This window comes from Paroedura picta, chromosome 3 (assembly GCF_049243985.1).
Source record: "Paroedura picta isolate Pp20150507F chromosome 3, Ppicta_v3.0, whole genome shotgun sequence".
NCBI lineage: Eukaryota > Metazoa > Chordata > Lepidosauria > Squamata > Gekkonidae > Paroedura > Paroedura picta.
Window position 1 is genome coordinate 53,409,580 of NC_135371.1, and position 20,571 is coordinate 53,430,150.

Below are 20,571 nucleotides of genomic sequence, written 5' to 3' on the forward strand. Positions count from 1 at the left end.
TGTTTAAATCATAGAATCATAGAGTTGGAAGGGGCCATACGGGCCATCTAGTCCAACCCCCTGCTCTATGCAGGATCAGGCCAAAGCATCCCAAAGCAAATTACAATTAATGTGCATAATTGTAAGAGAATGCATATTGGAACCAAAAATTTAAAATATATGCTGGAGTGGTATGAGAAGGCTGTGGAGAGCACAGTGCACAGTGGCAGTGAAAAGGCAAACTCCACACTAGGGCTGAATCTGCACGGAGTTTTTATTCCAATCCCAGGTCGATTCCGTCCCTGCCGTCTCCACTGAATACGAATTCTACTTTGATTTTCTGATTTAAATTTTTCCTCTGCAACAAGCATAACTGATCTGGAGTGACTATACCTTTCCCCTGCAATATCCTAGAGTGGATATAACCCTCAATATTTGAAAAAGCAGCATGAGAAAGCATTCAGTTCTTTGCTTGCTGCTGAGCCTCTGATGTTGTAGAAAAGCCCTGATTTGCCAGGGCTTCCATTCAAAGGCTTCCTCATTCTGAGGTTTAAAGTTTGCCGTAAAGGGGAAGCCCTAACTTCCCTCAGCAGAGATTTGCCTCTTGGTTTTTTTCTCCCTCCTCTCTTGTCTCCAATCCTTTCCCCAACCCCCCTTCAAGAAAAGAAAGAAAGAGGCTCCTGCTGCACTTGGCTCTCCCCTCCCCTTCTGAGCTTCCCTAACCACATGCAGAACACTTTTCTGTTTCAATGGGGAGTGGGAGGGAGAGGAAGACCTGAGTTCAAATCGATCTGAATTCAGCAGGATCTGCAACGGAATAAACAAAGTAAGTGCAGAATCAGCCCAGGAATGATTAGGAATGAAAATCAAGTGGCCAATATTATAGCACCCTTGTGTAAAGCTATCTTGTATCCTAATTTGAAAAAATGTGTGTAGACTTGGTTAGTATTTCTCAAAAATGTCACTGCAGAACTGTAAAAAAACAAAAACAAAGGAGGGCAACCAAGACGATTAGGGGGTTGGAGCATCTTTCCTATAAAGGAAGGCTGTAGAGACAGGGACACGTTAGTCTAGGGCTGAGGGAATATATGATAGAGGTTTATAAACTTATAAACGGGGTGGAGAAAGTTTATAGAAGGAGCTTTTCCTCTCTTTCCCATAATACTAGAACGCAAGGAAGCAGATTCACAACAAAAGGGAATACTTCTTTATGTAATGAGTAATTCAATGGGAATTCACTGCCAGAGGAGAGAGTAATGGCTATGGGCACAGATAGTTTTAAAAGGGGTTAGACAGAATCATGGAAGAGAGGTCCATCAGTGGATCCTAGGCATGATGTCTGAAGGGACTTCCATGTCCAAAGATCTCTGAATACCAATGGGGGGAGGCAGCAGCTGGGGAGGGCTATGGCCTCTATTCCCCCTTTGACTATGAGGGCAATTGGTTGACTGCTGTGTGAATCAGGATGCTGGACTAGATCCTGGACCACTAGTCTGATTCAGCAGGCTCTTCTTATGTTCTTGTATATATATATACACAAGTTCACTGTCACTGTCCCTCTATCCCAACAATACTATTAGTCCTGGAAGGGGAAAAGGAGGATGACTTCCAGGGATCATAACAATGTGAAAGGTTTTGATCAGCTATGGTTAAAATCGTCTCCCCTGCATCTCTGCCTCTAATTGAATCAAGACACAGCATGTGTCTCTGTATCACAAGTCATAGGCATTACTTTGAGGGGTTCTGGTGCATTTTTCTCCTGTATTTCACCGTATCATATCATATATAATAAATACTGTATGGAACACATCCATTGTTAAGCACATTTGTCTAAGTTATACAGATCTCATTGCCAATAAAGGTGAACTCTCTCAAGTGTGCTTCTCCTAGGCTTTTATGCCACATGTAAACCATACCTGCTTTGCCAATCTGGACAGCCAATTTTGTCAGCTTTCCCTGGAGGACCGATTTCTCTTTCTTGTGCATGTTAGCTTTCCTCTTGTCTTTGTCATCTCCTTCTCCCCCTTCTGCACTCTTCAGTGGCTGCATCTCCATTGCAGCCGCACCATCCTGTTGTTTGGCTGGCAGAGCAGGGGGAAAAATGTTATTTAAGAACTTTAATTTGCTGTCACTTTAAAATTTAGAATTTAGAAAACGGGATTTCTGGATAATTACAGTCTTAATTTCATTGGTACTTTTTTTTTGAGGTCTTGTAATCCTTTGAAACAATAACATGGATTATTTTGGACAGGATTCTAAACACCTGCAGAGTCTTCACAGCAGAAAGGACTCAGGAAATAGCACAGAAAGACCAGCGTTGGTGTCTCCATTTGCAAGGTAATAGTTTGTAGTAGTTATTGTTTTGTTTTGTTTTTTTACAAGTAAGGTTTCAATTTCCACTCTGCCATGGTAGCTTTGCGGGTGACCCAGGGCCAGTCAAACACTCTCAGCCTAACCTACCATACAAGGCTCTCCATTGGGGAGAAAGATATGGTATAAATGAAGTAAAATGCTTAAAGCAGAACAGAGAAGAAACAGAAGGCAAGAAATAAACTCGCCTCTGCCTACGACCAGTTTTAACCATTTCTGCTGCCAGCAGACCTATGCAATCAAGAAGAAAAAAACATGGATTTCTTGTAAATAAAGTCCAATCTGAAAATGAAATCCAATGGCAATGGCAAATCATGTCTAATTAATGAACATAAACTTATCAGCAGCTTACCTTATTCAATGTATTAAATATCAACAATATTATAATTTGTATGGCAAAGCTCCCAATCTCCAAAGTCAGTAAGGCATATCACTTTGGCATCAGCTCCAAAGTTATGGGGAATTTGCCATAAAATTATATTTTTGATATTTAATACATTGAATAAGGTCAGCTGCTGATGAGATTCTGCTCATTAATTAGACATTATTAATTTATGAAAAGCCCAATTTATTACCGTGTTGTAATTCTAATATTCATAAATACTGCCTTGCTTCAGGTTTGTAATTTGCAACCACTGATGAAGATTAGGAAAGTGGGATAAATAATACCTGGGGCTCTGTTTTAGTTGCTGATACATTGGGCAAGTTACTGTTGATATATTGAATAAGGAGGACCACAGTTAATAATAATAAAACCATTGAGAGGACATTACAATTGCCATTGGATTTCGTTTTTAGATTTATTTATTTATTTATTTCTTCAATTTGTATCCCACCACTCCCCAATGGGCTCGTGGTGGGTAACATGGTCTTAAAACCCCATTAAAACACCCCCATTAAAAGACTTAAAAACCCATAACATGGCGGATAATCTTCCAACCTACTTCCCCATCCCAACTAGAGGCGCTGAGAGCATGGGGCGGCATGTCCACAGGCCCACAACCTCCCTTCGCTGGGGGGGTAGCCAATCTCCTCCATTGGTCCCAGCCTCAACCATAAACCTGGCGGAAGAGCTCCATTTTGCAGGCCCTGCGGAAAGATGTCGAATCCCGCAGGGCCCGCAGCTCACCTGGGAGCTCATTCCACCAGGTAGGGGCCAGGACCGAAAAGGCCCTGGCCCTGGTCGAGGCTAGGCGTGCTTCCCTTGGGCCGGGAATGACCAATAGGTTTTCCCCCACAGAGCGTAAGGCCCTGCGGGGAACATAGGGCGGTAGGCGGTCCCGCAGGTATGTGGAGCCCAACCCACGTATAACCTTGAAGGTTAGAACCAGCACCTTGAACTGAATCCAGGCAGCAATGGGCAACCAATGCAGCTGCCTCAGCACAGGCTGGATGTGGGCCTTCCAAGGTGTCCCAGTGAGGACCCTAGCAGCCGCATTCTGCACTAGCTAAAATTTCCGGATCAAGGACAAGGGTAGGCCCACGTAGAGAGAGTTACAGTAATCTATTCTGGAGGTGATCACTGGATCACTGTGGCCAAGTGTTCAGGGGGACAGTTAGGGCGCTAGTAGCTGGGCCTGCTGAAGATGGAAGAATGCCTGGCCCGCTACTCTTTTGACTTGTGCCTCCATAGTCAGGGGGGTATCATAGTCACCCCCAAATTCCTGGCTTGGGGCGCGATGGTACGTTGCACTCCTGCCAAGGTGGGTAAGCGCGCTTTCTGATCCTGCCCCCTACTACCCAGATTGGACCTATTCAATTGAAGCAAGTCTGTCTACGAGGAAAATGGCTAATTAAAATTAGTCTGGGAAGGTTGTGGAGGAGTTATGCCCTCCTGTTCCTTCATACTCTGCCCACCCGGACTGGGTTCAGGCCCCAATTGCACTTCAGTAATTCACTTTCGTAGACCCTGTAATCCATCCACAATGCTGTCCTAAACAGATACATAGCCATCTATACCTCCAAAAGAGTTAGGTTGACACTGCTAATCAATTTATAAATTATGTGATAGTAGAAAAATAGCACTCAAAAGTATCCCTGTTGCTATGATCAAAAGAACTGACAAAGCACTGAGGCAAGGGAAAGGCCAGTGTTGAAATACTGGCTGCGTTCAATACTACGAGTTCCTCACATTTTCCACACCCCTCTCTCACATACTCCTTAGCAAAATGATGATGTACTAATAATAAGAAAGATTCTACAAGAACACAATGTATTGCAAACTTCCCCTGTGTAATCTCCATTGTAATGGATGGGAGTATGGTGCTGCACAACTCATGTTAATGGGGTTGCTCAGGAGACATGTTCAGTGAACTCTGCTCACAGTATATTACGGAGTTTACTGGACAAGTTCAAAAGTGCACTATTATAGCTGTTCCCTGAAGGCTACTTAAAAACCAATCAATTTCACTTTTCCCAAGCAGAACTGAAAGTGTTATTTCCAATATTGTGCCATCTAACTGAAAGCGTAAGTGCTTATTTTTTGTATTCTCTGCTGTTCATGTATCTATGTATTTCAGAAATAAATGAAGATGTGTTCAGATTTTCAATAGCACTCACATTCTTTCTGCAAAGCAAAACATGTCAAAACACTGCCATTAGACAACTGAAGTTAACACACACACACACAAAAAGGGAAAATAGGGGGGGGGGAAGACTGATATTATTTAGGAGAATAAAGAATCCATCCTGATCTATAATTTGCAGAGGAAATAAATATAGTTATATTTAACAGAAGACAGAAATATGTTTAGTAGCTAATCCCCAATTGTAGTCCAAATATTGTGTCTCTGTGGGAGAGAACCACACTTGCCGCTTTTACTGCAGCCATCCTCACAAGGCGCTGATAATAGTCAAGATGGCTGCAAATGAAAAATCATTGTGTATGTTCCATTGTGCCATAGCTGCACCACAGACTTTGAAAAAATCTCCGGCTAGGTGTTCATTTCTCCTCTGCATGTTCACATAACTTCCTATATTTCAACTTATGTAGGTTAAAGTTGCACAGTAAACTGCATTTTAAAAAATGCCTTCATAATCATAAAATGGTGGATCGTGGAAGACAAAGTGGTAGAGAATGGAAAACACAGGGCAAGTTGCAACTCCTACGCTGGCATTGGGTTGCTATGGTCCTCAGAGAAGGCATAATACAGAAGATGAGAAGCAGGTCTGTAAACACAATCAATGTCCTGAAATTTTCATGATGGTGTAATGGGTTGAAACATGTTGGAAAACATGGTGAAACCATATGTTGAAACCATTATGGCCTGATACTCCAGTTTTAGCAAGATAGACAATGTATGCACATAACATCTCTCTCAGGGGAATATATTTATATTCCATACAAATATATATGTATATACACAGAAACAGATGATCTGCAAGGACTCGGAATGGGGGAAATTTCCTCTTTGCTTCCCTCAGAGCCTACATAACCTATCCGCTTTTCCTGATTCCTTTTCTTCTTCACATCCATCAACCAAGCTACCTAGATGAGCCATTGAACCTGTGGTAGCAAATTGTATGGTGTCTGTTGCTGGCCCTGGACCTGATGAGTCCTCTCTTGAAGACCAAATCAGTCCTGAAAAGAACTTTGCCCCCTCTCCCTATCTTTTACTCACACAAACGAAATTTTGAAGGTTCACACTACTTTTGCGGTTGCCTAATAACATTCATTGAAGACAGGTGCTGCTTCTGTTCCGGGATTTTAAACCCATGCACCCCCCTCTATTAAAAAAAAAGATTTTAGATTTTTCTGCAAACCTGGAATATTTTTTCAGTTTGTAGACAGAACTGTCATGTCTGTTCATAGCTCCAGTCTCTAGATTCAAGTATCCACAGATTTGTTCACGTGAATTAAATATATCAATGATATGGAACAACAAAACAGATTCCAATGGGAAATGATGCTCTCTATTGGACTGTTTCTTCTACTATAGAAATGTACAGCACTTACTGTTGTTTTCAAGCAACATATTCCACAGACTCCAAAGTTATTATCTGTTGAACTAAATTCAAGCACATTTTAAAAATCTGCCTAATAGGAAAGAAGATTACCTTTGTTCTGGCTGTTCTCCATATTTCCATCCTGCATTTTGCCTATATGATAAAAAGTGTAGCAGACAACAAAGAACAGACAGTAAAAAATCAGTACAAAGAGACAGAATGTGACAGGGGGAGGGGGGTGTTAAATAAAATAAAAAGGGCCAAAATGTCATGAGCATGTTCTAAATAAAGTTAATGGCAAATCATTATGGAGTATTTATATGCATGAAAACAATTCCTGATCATAAATTCACAACCCAGTTTATCAGTTTACTACTGAAGTCTACTCTGTTACACAAATAATAATAATAATAATTTATTATACTTGTTACCAACCCTTTCTCTATAGACTCAGGGTGGATTACATCAAACAACACGACACAATAAAAAATACAAAATTTACAAAAATATAGTTTAGAATAAATAATTAAAATCATAACAGCTAAAACAGTTTTTCCCTTCAGTGTCTACTTCTTCTCTTTCGGTGGTGGGAGAGGGAGAGGGCAGAGAGATTTTAACAGTCTCAGATGAATGGACGGGGCTTTGATAGGGCCAATAGTTTGCAAATATTGAACTTCAAATAAATACATCCTATATAGACTTGCCTGCTATGAAATACCTGGTTATTGCTTAAGATCCTTCAATGAGTCAAAGTGCACACCCTTCTTTATCAACACGCTTATGTAAGAATTTATTAGCTATTTTCAAAGTATCCCAAGCAGTACACAATAAAATTGGTTGAAACCAAATATAACAGTAAACAAACAAGAAGGGAAGCAAATAGAAGCAACTGACAAAACAAAATAGAGCAATCAGAGAGTTATCTAAAAATAAAAAGATATAACCAATCTATAAAATCTGGACATCAATTCAAATCAATTAATTCAAGTCAATTCAAGCCAAATTAATTCAAGCCACTCTTCTATGGCTATACTATTTTTAAAACATTACTCAGTTAAAGATAAGCAATATTTTTCATTTTCTGTTACAATAAATGGAGGTGGGGGATGAGGAGTCATGGTGGTAATGAAGGAATAATCAACCAGGAAACTGAGCTATAGAAATATAGGATTAAGTGAATAGAAATTTACTTTTGGAACTCATAAATTCAAAGTATCGCACCCTATCATAATTTAATACTATAAAATGCTAAGTTCCAGACTGAGAGTTCAGCTAGCTAAAACCAAGATCCTAGAAGCATAAACGCTCCATGTCAATTGTTCTATTGAGTTGAATTTTGATTCTGTGCAGGGAATATTTTGGATGTTTACCGCATGGAGGTCAGTGTGCCAGGCTGCAGCCTCCTGTTTGAGCCAGGGCAGCTTGCCCCAGCTATTTCTGTTCCAACACAGGGGAGCCTTTTGGCAGCTGGACCCAGTCTGCCCAGGCTTTGTGCTCCCACAAGAATAGGTGGGGCAATGAGGTTCCGCCACACTATGGGGCAATGGGGAAAGCTTTGGTTTGTTGGTTTATGAACGTGGTATTGGGTGGGGATTCGATATAATGTTCCTAAACAAAAATTTGCCTAAATAATTTTTAAAAATGCACAGCACCACGGAGCTGCCTGGGGCATTTTACATCCCTTCCGGGATGCCGTAGTAAGGGAGGAGCCAGGCTTGGATGGCCCGACTCCACGGCCCAGGCCTGGTATAGGTCCCTTTGCTACACAGGGCCAAAAGCGAGGCATAGCCTGACTCAGGCAACAGAGGACCTAAATTGGGCTATTCCTGAAATAGTTCCAAGTCATTGCCGATGGCAAGCAAAACCAGGAATCTGCCCCAAAGCCAGAGCACAGGATGCTGATTACAGCCACAAGCAATCACCCCCTCCCCAGCAGTAGCTAAACCAGCTAGTTCCTACCAAATCACAGCCCTTCAGCACTAAAACCTCACACAGGATGCTCTACAGGAAGCATAGGAGAGAGCAAAGTCCATGCCATGGGGACAATGTGTATCATGTGGTATCAGGTACCACAAACTGTTCTGACCGGACAGTGATATCAGCGCTCTCTCAGCCTCACCCACCCCACAGGGTGTCTGTTGTGGGGAGAGGAATGGGAAGGTGACTGTAAGCCGCTTTGAGCCTCCTTCGGGTAGGGAAAAGCGGCATATAAGAACCAACTCTTCTTCTTCCTCTTCATCTTTGGAGGCTCAACCTGAAGGGGCAACCACATATTGACAAAGTAGGCAGAGATGGGAATCTAGCTGCCCCAGCTCAGGATTCTATATATGCCTGCTCCATCCCTTCACTTGAACCCAGGTGGGGCTTCAACAATTCTAAGTCCCACACCCAAGGTCAGCGATATCGGCACATGAAAGGACCTGAGACAGGCCCACCCAGCACTATGTTCTATGTCATGCCAGGTCCCCAGTGGCTGGCATGGCATCTGTGCTATTTGCCATAATTGCAGGTGTTTTTGTTTAGCATCTGTGCATGTGATGAGTCAGCAGGGAGACCTAGGTGCATGATAGTGGAATTCCAGTACTTCTGCTTAGTCTCCAGTTCCAGCCCAGTTCCTGGAGCATCCTGGAGCACCCTGTTTCCCTATGGCCCCTGGAAGTAGTGCTCACACCCTTTCTTGCCCTATCTGTTCTCCCAACTATGAGTGCCCCTTAGGGCTGCCCCTTCACACATCCAACAGTATGGGCTCTTAGTCAGGGACACCCATGCTGGGATATCTGTTGTCGGTCTTTCCAATATCACTACACTTTGGATTTATTCAGCTACAGAATATAGCAGAGGTCCATAGGAACGGCATGATAGATGGTCCAAAGTTGCGTGTGGCTTCAGTAGCATGGTGTGTGTGTGTGTGTGGTGGGGGGGGGATTCTGGATCTAGAGTTTTTTTTCCAGATTTCTGATCTTTTTCAGGGCCATTATTCCTTATGGGAAAGACTGAGGGTGTTGCTTTTGAATATATGGTTGTTTTTAAAGGATTTCAGGTTGGGGGAGTTGTTTTTAGAAGAAACAGGCACCAAAACTGCAGTGGAGCTTCTGGTGTCAGTTCTTTAAATAACCCTCAAGTTTCAAGTTGATGGACCAAGAGGTCCAATTTTATGGGCTCATGAACAGGGTGCCCTGAGCCATTTGTCATGACTCACCATTCAGCTCAGTCAGCCTCTCCAGTGCCTCAAGACACATCAAGCCAATGATGAGTTTGGTGATGACTCAGAAGCAGATGAGGAATGCCTTGACCCATTGACTGAGAGAATGCCTGGGTTGCAAACCCTGCCCGGAGCTTACAGCTGAAGCTGTCAAGAAGCACAAACTTTTCTCAGGAATTAAATCCGCCTCTGAGGAGGAAGGAATATCTACACCAACATTGCTAGAGCATCAAAGGAAAAAGAGGCAAAGGCAGAAGAGAATGCAACATTAAGTGCTCACACCTGGAAAAACTGCTGGCTCCTTTTAAAGGACAAGAAACAAGTGGATAGGGATGGGCTGCTACAGTCTCATAAATACTGAGTGGTTACAGCCTGCTCTTCATTGGCAACAGCTTTAATTCCAACTCCCTGGTTTTCTCTGTGACTCCATGGATCAGCCTTTCTTCCTGACTCCTTGTGCTTCCATGTTCATTCCAGACCTTACATCACCTCTTGGACTCACTCTAAATTCTGGCACCTTGTGCTATGACTTGTTCTCGCCTTAGCTATGTTTATTGGGCTCATCTTATATCCTGACTCCTCGTGCTTTGACCTTTTAATCTGAACAGACAATAACTCTTGGAACATTGATTCTTGGCATTGGTGCCTTGGGACTTGACCACAGTTGGGATTGCCCTCCAAACCCAGGTGTCAGGGGCCTTACTGGGACTTACTGGCACTGGGCCTGTTGCCTTGGCCATGAACGACAACACTGTTCTCCATTATTTCTTGGGGAAAGAGACCTGCAAGCTGCTTCCCTGGCAAAAAGCCATGCCTGTAAGTAGCAATCATTGAGAACAAGCAGCAGGTCCAATTAAACCACTGTATGGATTGACAGTCCCAACACAAACACAAGCCAATGTGTCAATCCAAACAGAACCAAAATCAAACTAGAGAAACTCTGAAGTGGAAGCTGAAGTGAAGGAGAGCATTTTTTCAGCAGAACCAGTTTCAATGTACAGAATACCCAGAAGAATGAGGAACACTCTGTTAATGCAAGCAAGAGATGACTAATGTCAAACGAAAGAATCTCTGCAATACAAACTGAAATGGGGACATTTTTACAAGCCTAGCACAGTCAGTTGTAGTGCACAGAATGCCACTGTCAAAATTCAACCTCAGGAGGACTAATGTCAAAGCAAAGAATCTCTGCGGTACAAACTGAAGAGCAGGACATTTTTTTTCAAGGCCAGAACAACCTACTATAGTGTACAGAATGCCCAGCAAAACCAGAGCCACATGGCTGGTCAAGCTTAACAGGATATGTGCAGTATAAACTGCAGGGGGAATGGAGTATTTTTACAAGCCTAGCACAACCAGTTGTGGTGTACAAGATGCACAGAACCCATAGCCATTGTGGCAGTTGAAATTTAATGTATCTCACTCTGGATCAGGACTGAAATATCAAATCGGACTAAGGAGTATTAAAAACAATTATTGTTAGAGCATTTTCAAACTATATCAGCCCATCAAATGAGAAACATATTTCTATTTATTTCTGTCTGTGTAAAGCCACTCAAATGTTTTAACAGAATCTAAAAAATAGTATACCAAATGTTGAATTTTAACACATCTGCCTAGAAAAATCTATCGCTAAACATGCTGTTGCAAAATTCACCAAATAAACATAGAAATTCTGAATCAGGCTCTCAGAAATCCGGTCAATGACAATTAAAAGTTGTTTGGTGGATTTGTATTGATGAGAACATAGAGTATCAACATATCATAGGCACATAATGTAATTATGTATTAGTTTTGAGAGGATACTTGAGCATATCTGTAACAGTTTATGCTGTATAAATAAAAGGGTAAGGGATAGGTGGGTGGAGACTGGGCAGGGTCTGTCCGGACTTTGGGCCAATTGGGATGCACGCACTACATTCCAATTGGCACAACATCTAGACAGGCTCCCCCCCCCCCAGCCCAGCCAAAGGCAATCTGGTGACATTGCCCAAGCCGCTGAGGGAGACAGAAGTACATGGGCCTCCTGGGTGAGGGAAGGGGACAATCACAGAGCGTCTGCCCCTGACTGCTCCTGGGAGAGGTCAGTAGGGGTGCCAAGGGGGGGGGGATGAAGGCTTGGACAGGCCATGCTAGCCCCTTTCGCCCGAGGACTGTCTTAACTGTCGTGTCCAACAACTTCCCTTACTTTACCACAGACCACTGACAGAGCTGGCAGGTGGCTGGTGAGTCTTCTCCTCCTCCTTCCCTTCAGACCTGTTGTGAAGGAAGCCTCTAACAGTTCCTGACTGAGGGGAGGGAGGCGTTCTAAGAGCAATGCAGAAGAGTCTGTGGAGGGTACTTGTACTTTCCTTTTGAGGGGGGAAGCTTTCCCCTTCTGCCATATAGTTGGTAGACAGGGAGACCATAGAAAAGCCCCTTCTCACTTAAAGTACTGCTGTGGCTGGCCTCGCTGCTGGAAGGAAGAAACAGCCAAGCCATGTGTATTTCTTATTTGTGACTCTATGCAGATTTGAGGCCTACTGCACAGGGTTGTTGTGCAGACAAAACTGGATGCCGCTGCAGAGGTCCTTTTGTCTCCTGTTTCATCTGCACAACAACCCTGTGCAGTAGGCCTCAAGTGTTTCAACTCCACAACAACCTGCATGGTAGGCCTTAAATGTGACCCTACATTTCCCCCTCGGTATCCAGTAGTGAATATAAGCCTTGATATTTGAAAAACCACCACCAGTAAGTTAAGATTTCTACTTTATGTGAACTAACTTACTGCTCTGTACCTGCAATGCTGATGTAGCAAAGCAGTCTTCCCTCATTGGCCAGGGTGTCAGTTCAAAAACTTCCTGGTTCCCATTTGCAAGGCTTCTCTCCCTGTTTTAAAGTGACTGTGCTCCAAAAGCCCACACTTCTCTCAGCAGATATTTGCCTCGTTCTCGGGGAGGCTGCTGCTGGCTTGTGCATTAAAGGAGAAGAAATAAAGCACTAGTGCTGGCTGGACTTCATCTGACCCCCCCCCCCCCAACCAGTTCAAGAAAGGTAGTTCAGCTTCATGACCACCACTCCCCTCCCCACTCTGAGCTTCCCCAATCAAGTGCAGATGGCTTTTTGTTTCAATTTGGGAGGTGGGGTGAGGAAGGAGAAAGACCTGGGTTCAAATCGATCTGAATTCAGTAGGATCAACAGCAGAAAAAAAAGTAAGTGCATAATCAGCCCTGGATTGCATCATATATAAGTATGATAAATAAATAAATAAATAAATAAATAAATAAATATTCATCATTCATCACCCTATAGTACATTGTACATTGAGGGAAGGACAGAGCTCTAAAGAAGAGTACCTACAGGTTACTAGGCACTGTAGATCAATCATAAGAAAGGCCAAAGCTGAGAGTGAGCTAAGATTGGTCAGGGAAGCCCATTGTAACAAGAAAAGATTTTTCAGTTATGTGAGGAGCAAACGTAAAGTAAAGGAGGCAATAGGCCCACTGTTGGGTGCGGATGGACAAACTCTAACGGAAGATGCAGAGAATGTTATTCCGATTTTCAAAAAAGGGAGGAAGGATGACCCGGGAAACTACAGACCAGTGAGTCTGACCTCTGTTGTGGGGAAGATAATGGAACAGATATTAAAGGGAGCGATCTGCAAACATCTGGAGGACAATTTGGTGATCCAAGGAAGTCAGCATGGATTTGTCTCCAACAGGTCCTGCCAGACCAACCTGGTTTCCTTTTTTGACCAAGTAACAGGTTTGCTGGATCGTGGAAATTCGGTTGATGTCATTTACTTGGAATTTAGTAAAGCTTTTGACAAGGTTCCCCATGATGTTCTGATGGATAAATTGAAGGACTGCAATCTGGATTTTCAGATAGTCAGGTGGATAGGGAATTGGTTAGAGAACCGCACTCAAAGAGTTGTTGTCAATGGTGTTTCATCAGACTGGAGAGAGGTGAGTAGCGGGGTACCTCAGGGTTCGGTGCTCGGCCCGGTACTTTTTAACAGAAGGGATACGCTTCTAGGTAGCACTGTGTGTGAACGAGACCTTGGGGTACTTGTGGATTGTAAACTAAACATGAGCAGGCAGTGTGATGCAGCGGTAAAAAAGGCAAATGCCATTTTGGGCTGTATCAACAGAGGCATCACATCAAAATCACAAGATGTCATAGTCCAATTGTATACGGCACTGGTCAGACCACACCTGGAGTACTGTGTGCAGTTCTGGAGGCATCACTTCAAGAAGGACGTAGATAAAATTGAAAGGGTACAGAGGAGAGCGATGAAGATGATCTGGGGCCAAGGGACCAAGCCCTATGAAGATAGGTTGAGGGACTTGGGAATGTTCAGCCTGGAGAAAAGGAGGTTGAGAGGGGACATGATAGCCCTCTTTAAGTATTTGAAAGGTTGTCACTTGGAGGAGGGCAGGATGCTGTTTCTGCTGGCTGCAGAGGAGAGGACACGCAGTAATGGGTTTAAACTTCAAGTACAACGATTTAGGCTAGATATCAGGAAAAAGTTTTTCACAGTCAGAGTAGTTCAGCAGTGGAATAGGCTGCCTAAGGAGGTGGTGAGCTCCCCCTCACTGGAAGTCTTCAAGCAAAGGTTGGATACACACTTTTCTTGGATGCTTTAGGATGCTTAGGGCTAATCCTGCGTTGAGCAGGGGGTTGGACTAGATGGCCTGTATGGCCCCTTCCAACTCTATGATTCTATACTAAATCTTGTGATGTAAGCAAGGCTGAGGAATAATGGGTCTCTAAGGTCCACCATGTGAACATCATGGTGGAGTGTAAATTTGAATCCAGTCACTAGTCCTAGTCTGACACTTTACTAAACACCATAGTGGCATGTTCTAAATGACTAAGTATATGCACGAAAAGAGTTAATATTCAGAACTTTCACAAACAAATACTAGTTCATTCAGTTATATTATTGTTCCCATAGGGCAATGTGCCTTGACACAGGATAGCTGTTTTTTCTCAAACTAGCTTTGCCAGGTATAGCCTAGCAAATGGGAGGAGTCAGAGGATGGAGACAAGGAAGACACTATCAGCAATATGGTGATGTCACCTGAGGAAAATCAAGAAGTGACACCACACCACTCTAGGAATCACTGGAATGCTATGGTAAAACCATATTGTTTCTGGCAATTCCTAGAGATGCCTGGCATTTGCCTGATGGTGATTTAAATTTTTTTTTCTCCTGCCATGGCCTAAGTGGTGCCTGGAAGAGGAAGTTGCCAGTGAGAGGTCTCCTGCCATAGTAGGAGACTTGACACTCCCCAAACCTATATTTGTGTTGTGTTTTAAAAAAACATGCACTAGACATATAATATTTGGTCTTGGAAGACTGTAGTTAACTGGATTTTTAAAAAATGAACCACTATGTTCTTCTAAAATAAAACAGGAATCCAATGACAGCTTAAGAAGTAAAATAATGTGCCTTCAAGTCTCATGGCAACTCTAGCCAAAGGCCATTCAGGGCGAGAGATGAGCAGAGATGGTTTGCCATTGTCTTCCTACCTGTAGCAATTCAAGTCTTCCTTGGTGGTCTCCCATCCAAGTACTGATCAATCCTACTTCACTCAGGAGTCCTGATGAGCTCCAGCCAAATTGGGCTATTCAGATTGCTAACGGCATTTTAAGGACAACCAAAATTTAATCCAGTAAAAGCTTCCATGACTCAGACTCACTTCTTCTGATGCATAAAGTGTTCATCCATTAAGCAGGTGTTGTTTTGCTATAGGATACTCTGACTCACTATGCCTCCCTTTCCGATTCTAAAGCAGAAGAATCTTAAATCTCTTTAAATACAGCAGCACTGGTGATCTTTTGTTCTGAAAACATTAAATTATGCATTTTTTTCAAAGCATCCCAGATCACTTATAGTTTACAAATCTTCACATGTACATGTTTTAGAGCATGAGATTTTTGCACTAGATACATTTTTATAGCTTTCACAATACTATCTTATATCAACTCCATACAACATAGAGATTTTGAGATTTTTGTCTATAATGCTCACTGAGTCTTGATGCACCTTAAATATTTAACACCTACTGGATGGTATTTGAGTAGTATTAACATCTATTTGTTTCCACATACATTAGTTTTGCTATATTTCACTAGAAGATTACTTTGGTCTTTGTGGCATTTTTCAGTCAAACCTTTCCCATTTTGAAGCCATGCATCCTGTTATCAGTCCTCCAAGCAACTGTACAGAAGTGGGAAAATCTGCCAAAATGTGCAGGTGTTCTTTGACCAGACTGGACCTCAAAACAGGCACAATATGGATTGTACTCCAGGAATTAATGCCATAGCCAGCATAAAAAAACAGTTCTTTTTTAGGCCAGACATCTTTCAGCATCCTCATTTTTCCTGGTGTAAGAAGTAGACTATAAAAATGGCATCATTAACTGTTTATGTGTATGGGAAATATAACAAACAAACATGGTGTCAATGTAGTCAGAACTGACTCACAGCTGATAGGGGATTAGCTGTCAGTCAGGTTCTTGTCCACCCTACCCACTGAGCATAATAGCAGGGGACATGAGAAGAAGCAGACTCAAAAGTAGAAGTTGCAAATGGGAGATATCTTCTCTCTAATCCAGACTGGAAGGAAAGATCCAGTGTTTTTAATCACTGCATTGCTAAAAGGAGAGCTCATTTCTTCCCCACTATTGCTTCAAGCTAGGCAAGGACAAATGCAATGTTTTTAATCTCTGCATTTCAAAAGACAGAGTTTCTTCCTTCTCTCTCTTCCATGTCGGGTGTGCAGAGAAGCAATGCTTCTGAACATCCCACTAAAAAAATAAGAAAAGCAAAGCTTCCTCAGTACCAGATCAGAAGCCAGCAGCCAGATTATCCTTTATCAGTCTGTTATCAGCTTCTGATCATTGCAAGTAGTCTGTTCCTGTGAAGAAACATGAATAGACTGAACGGGAAGGCTAAACAGCTCATCAATTAATTGGCTGCCTGAGCAAAGAGAAGGAAACAAAACTCACAGGAGTTCAAGCATCTCTAGGCAATTTTCCCTTGTCCTCAACCCCCATCAAGTTGGCCTCCAGAATTCTTAGGCATTTAAGCTTTTTCTTAAAGCAGAAATTGGGTGTTATTGTCTAAGATAATAATTCTTATGTAGGGGCTGATAAGAATAGCTTTTCTCTTACTCACTAGTACCATCTCTAAGCATAATTATGCCAATAGAAGTTTACTCACTGGCATAATGAAAAATGAGCTCTCCTGAGATAAATGGCACATATTTACAGGCAGTTGCTTTGGACATGGAAACAGTAATGGAATTTGAGAAAGGTGTTTTATCTTGTTTTAATTGTTTTTTTAACTACTGTTGTTATTTCTTTTTTATTCTCATTTTAATCATCATGTATTACTCACCATGTTGTTAGCAGCTCTGAGCCGCCTTGTTGGGAGGGATGGTCCCAGAAATCCAAATAATAAATAAAATTTAAGATTACACAATAGATACTAATTTGAGGCTTGATAGTTTAAAACAATGATTTGACATATAGTCTGAACAGGCAAATGAATGATTTTTACTCCTTGGATCCAACTTAAGAGATACTGAGTATAAATGTATATTCAGGAGACTACAAGGATATGGTTGGCTTGCCTCTAGAGACCTATGTCTCACCTGTAAAGCTACTTAATTAATTAGATTTATTAACTGCTCCTCTCTGCATCCAGACTCAGGGTGGTATACAACATACATTTCACCAAGAGTAATACAGTTTTGACAATGGACATATCTAACTATACAGCTATGGTAATAAACAATAAAACAATAACATTCTATCTGGATGTCCCATCTTATATCTAATTCTAGGAGTCATAGAGTACTCTGGAGTAGCGGTTCCCAACCTTTTTAAGGGTGGCGAAGAGCCGGCAGCCCAGGTGTCGCGCATGCGCGTTAGCGTCCCTGGTGGTGAAAACGCGCATGCGCGGCAGCTCCGAGAATGCGCGTTTGTGCCCGCCGGCATGCCGGCGGCCGCGCCTACCTCTTCCCCCCTAACAAAAAGCTAGCCGGGCCGCGAGTGAAGCAGCTGCTTTGGTGGCCGCTTCTCTCGCGGCCTGGTGAGCTTCTCGCTGTGTGTGGGGGGGAGGCAGGCGTGGTAGCCCGTCACCAAGGCCTTTGTGGCCCAGTAGCAGGCTGAAGACCGGGGGTTAACAACCCCCGCTCTGGAGGATATTATTGAACATATAATAGTAAAATAAAATATTTCTTGCTAACTGGGCCACAATACAGATAGGAGTGGTGAGACTGATTTATGAGTAGCTCAGGCCAATTAGCTCTAGTTACAGACTTCATAATAAGTAGAAAAGTAACATAGAAGGCTGGAAGGAGAAAGATTCTGTGGCAGACCAAGCAGCCTATCTTTACAGAATGAATCCAGAACCAGAGAAACCGTTCAAGTAATAAATGATGCCTGCTAAGATTTTCAGGCAAGGTGCCATTGAAGAATAATTTCCTGTGACAGTTAATATGGGGAAAGGTCTGGGAGTATTATGAGGACAAAGCTAAAGGGATTTCCCCCTTAAGCACTCTTTTATCACTTTCAATGTAAGCTGTGGAAAAGACCAGGTGGCCACAGCTAGATCTATGAGACTGAGCACCGAAGCTGGTAGGAGAATGAAGCTGTGTCACAAGAGGTTTTGAATTTTGAATATTCAGGAGAAACACAGCCCTTTTACTATTCCCTTTTGACACAGTAGGAAAAATTCATATGTAGGCTCCTTTGCAGGGGATGGTGGCAGGAGCCCTAACATCACACCTGTCCATTTACCTCTTATATTAATATATATATAATCTTCCAGAGCTCACCTTGCTTTTCACCTTAGAATTTTTCTGCTATCCATGTTTACTACTTATTTAAGTACAAAGAACAAAACATAAAAGGAAGAAGAAAGATGATAACAGCCAAAGGGATCTGTGTTTTATAATGGTGTACTGGACACGACAAGCTACACTCAAATAATGCTTTATGCAAATAACTGTAAAGACAGAAATTATGCTGTAATGCAGTTGTCCCCAAACTTTTTATCACCGGGGACTGGTCAATGCTTGACAATTTTACTGAGGCCCGGGGGGGGGGGTAGTCTTTTGCCGAGGGACGTCGCTGCCTCCACCTGAGCCCCTGCTCCACTTGCTTTCCCGCCGGCACCCCTGACTTCCCACCACCTGTTGGGGGCACTGCCAGCAGCAGCTATGCAGTGCCATGCTGAGGGGGAGCCCCAGCTATGGCAGCCGCTGGAGAGCACCAAAGGTGAGCCAGCGGCAGAGTAGCAGGGCAGCCCCCGAGGCAGAAGCCAGGGAGGCGGACGAGGAGGAGCCGCGGCCCAGTACCGACTGATCCACGGTCCGGTCCCGGTCCCAGTCCCTGGACCGGGGGTTGGGGACCACTGCTGTAGTGTATACTTAGCACCCCCAGAGTCCTGACTTTCAAGACAGAAATTAGTTGATCAGAAACTGTCCAAAACTAAACATACTTCATGAAACACATTGTTATAAATTCTGTGATGCAAACCTCTTTTAAAGTCTTAGTAATGCTTTTTTTAAGGCCATATTGAGAAGCTTTTCTGGATCGACAGCAGTCTTTTCCCCATAGACAATGAAAGCACCTTAGCAAGCATTCTTTGTTTATACAAGATCTTTTGAACATTAGAACATTGTGGTCTCTCAGACTATTTTCAATCCATGTAGCTCATATGTGAATTTTGAAATTTCAGAACATTCTGATAGCCGTATGATTCAGAAGGGGAAGTGGTTAGGGATGTGGTATAATGATAACAGCGTCTTTTAAGCATTGTTTCTGAAAGAGGGTAAACACCGATTTTTCCCATGTCACAGTGCTGAAAACACTTCTTTGTAATGCAGAGATGTCAGCGTGTTTTTGGTCTCCTCCCCTTTTCTGTTCACAGTCCTTCATCTACCAATGGGAGCTCTGCCTTTGTCAGCGATCTCATGAACATGCCATTTGCCCTGGCAACTGAGCCATATGTAAATTAGTAGAAATTACCCTGTGGTATTTATGGCAGTGACTACAAAGCTATACCTCTGATCAGTGACAGGGGCACAAGTCCCCAAAACGCAAATTCCAAGGGGGAGGCAAGAGAAGGCTTAGAGCACAGCCACAATTTTAAAAGGTGGGGACGGGGAGGGAAGGCACACGGCACAGCTGCAGAGCAGACGAACTCAAAATTTAAAGGGACAAAACCTGCTCCCTCCCTTGTGCTGAGTCAAGAATTCTCAGTGAAAACTATGGGAAACACAGTGGATCTGCAACCGCATTCAGCATCTCTTATTGTCCTAGGAAGGTGAGGGGGGGGGGGGGATTTGTTCTTGGTTTGCTGTATCCCTCCCAGTGCTTTGGCATTAAGGTGCCCTCAAATTTCCTGATACCTCCTGCCTGCTGGAGGGGGGATTTGTGTTTTCACTGATCTAGAAAGGTGCCTTACTCACAAGGTGACTGTGTCTTGAATAACAAGAATGCCCATTGGAAACCATGGGAGATGCTGGAAGACCCGTTTGAAATAAGGGGCAGCAAGAATGCCAAGTGACTTGCATGGGCTCCATTGAAATGTATTATAGTAGGAAAACCGTTGCAAAGAAAGCATGGAAAGGATTATCCATTACACTCAGATAAACTACTCTGGAATGGCAGGGCACATGGTGGAATGACAGCCACTGGGAGAACCACACGGGATGGTCGCAGGGGCGAGGGAGGGGTGGGAGCTGAAGATGGCAACATTGGGGGATGTACTAAAACTAATGAGAAACCATGGAGACACTGGAAGACCCATTGGGAGGGGCTAGGCAGATACAACGACTCAGATTTTCTGTGATGTAGAACTGCTTTGGACGTTGTATTTGATAATTTCCTGCAGAATGCAGAACCACAAACATTTTAAAATACAATGGAGTATATTTAAAACGTTTAAATTTAAAACATTGCAATTTAAAACAGTTTTTATTTGGGAATGCAGAATATGCCCAGGTTTGGTGAGCCTAAAAGCAGTTTAGATTTGCTTGCCTCAAAAAGCAGCCGTCTTGCCTATGGTAAAACTGC

At 43.0% G+C, this 20,571-nt stretch overlaps 1 protein-coding gene across 20 annotated transcripts in view; it reads right to left on the bottom strand.

The window, feature by feature from the left end:
* Window positions 1-20,571, bottom strand: part of ATP2B2 (ATPase plasma membrane Ca2+ transporting 2) — a 658,100-nt gene that overhangs the window by 95,162 nt on the left and 542,367 nt on the right. For 16 of the 20 annotated variants that reach the window (XR_013229055.1, XR_013229056.1, XM_077325715.1 and 13 more), the window contains 2 exons: window positions 6,406-6,447; window positions 1,896-2,060 (listed from right to left, as the gene is read on the bottom strand). Coding sequence is in view for 18 of the 20 variants with exons in the window: in XM_077325715.1 (XP_077181830.1) it covers window positions 1,896-2,060; window positions 6,406-6,447 (207 nt within the window). In the remaining 2 variants the exon portion in view is untranslated. The remainder of the gene's footprint in view (window positions 1-1,895; window positions 2,061-6,405; window positions 6,448-20,571) is intronic. The other 4 variants (XM_077325703.1, XM_077325705.1, XM_077325710.1 and 1 more) reach the window with 1 other exon arrangement.